General features: G+C 38.3%; 1 protein-coding gene across 1 annotated transcript in view; it reads right to left on the bottom strand.

Annotated features, from left to right (window-relative positions):
* Positions 1–968, bottom strand: part of LOC107114269 (epididymal sperm-binding protein 1-like) — a gene marked incomplete at its 3' end in the record, with an annotated part of 3,613 nt that extends 2,645 nt beyond the window's left edge. The window contains exon 1 of the mRNA XM_015415714.1: positions 889–968. Within this exon, the coding sequence (XP_015271200.1) occupies positions 889–955 (67 nt within the window). The remainder of the gene's footprint in view (positions 1–888) is intronic.
* Positions 969–1,171: the final 203 nt, after the last annotated feature.

Here is a 1,171-nt window from a genome sequence, read left to right on the forward strand (position 1 = left end):
TGATAGATAGATGATAGATAGATAGGTAGATAGGTAGATAGGTAGATAGGTAGATAGGTAGATAGGTAGATAGGTAGATAGGTAGATAGATGATAGATAGATGATAGATAGATGATAGATAGATAGATAGATAGATAGATAGATAGATAGATAGATAGATAGATAGATAGATAGATAGATAGATAGATGATAGATAGATAATCCAGATAGATAGGTTGGATTCCACCTGGAGGCCAGAAACCCCAATCCTTTATGTTTTTATGTGTCTGCATTAAACTATGCCATTATAAAAGGTCATACGTATGGTTTCATTCAGTGACTCTTGACTGGTGGATTGCAGCTCTGTATGAGTTCTTGTGAGACCTAAAATTGTAAACCAGGTATGAATGAGTGTGGTTAGAGTGTTGGACTAGGACATGGGAGAGCTATGTTGAAAACCGCACTCTGTCATGGATGCCTGCTGGGTGGTCTTGGGCCAGTCACATACTGTCAGCCTCACGTACCTCACAGGGTTGTTCTGAGGTTAACACAGAAGACGGGAGACTATTGCTGCTCTAAGCTCCTTGGGGAAAGGGCAGGATTTTTTAAAAAACATACTAAAGGTATAAATAATAAATATTTTCTGGAAGACTCTCCTCTAGCTTGCTTCTTTACTTATAAAACTAGCTCCACCAAATCTTAGATATCTGAGAGGGTCTAAGCAATGTTCTCTGTATGGTATCATCACACTATTGATTGAACATGTCTCTGTCATATCCTCTAAAAAACATCCATTTATGATTTCAAAAGAATCATAAATAAAAGTCCACACCAATTACAGTCCGCTCTATGAGATCCATGGAAATAAAAGGTAAACAAACCAGAAATAACACAGAGAACATTTCCTACCTTCATTTGCAGTAAGCAAAGGTAAAAGAACCCAGCTATACATGAGGAACCCCATGATGGAGGCCATCTCTGCTCCAGAGGACAGCAGTGTGAGGAATACATGTTACTGATTAAGTTACTCTCTTTATAAGCATCATGTGGTCGCTCCCTCCCCCATTCCATAATGCCAAACTTCTGAATAAATATTGAGTCACTCACCACCAACTTTTTCAAACCATAGAATAAAGAACAGAATAAACAGAGCAGAATAACATATAACCCAGACTTCCGTCTTCAAGCTTCT

The sequence above is a fragment of the Gekko japonicus genome, unplaced genomic scaffold (assembly GCF_001447785.1).
Source record: "Gekko japonicus isolate JY-2015 unplaced genomic scaffold, Gekko_japonicus_V1.1 scaffold4653, whole genome shotgun sequence".
In the NCBI taxonomy this organism is placed as follows: Eukaryota; Metazoa; Chordata; class Lepidosauria; order Squamata; family Gekkonidae; genus Gekko; species Gekko japonicus.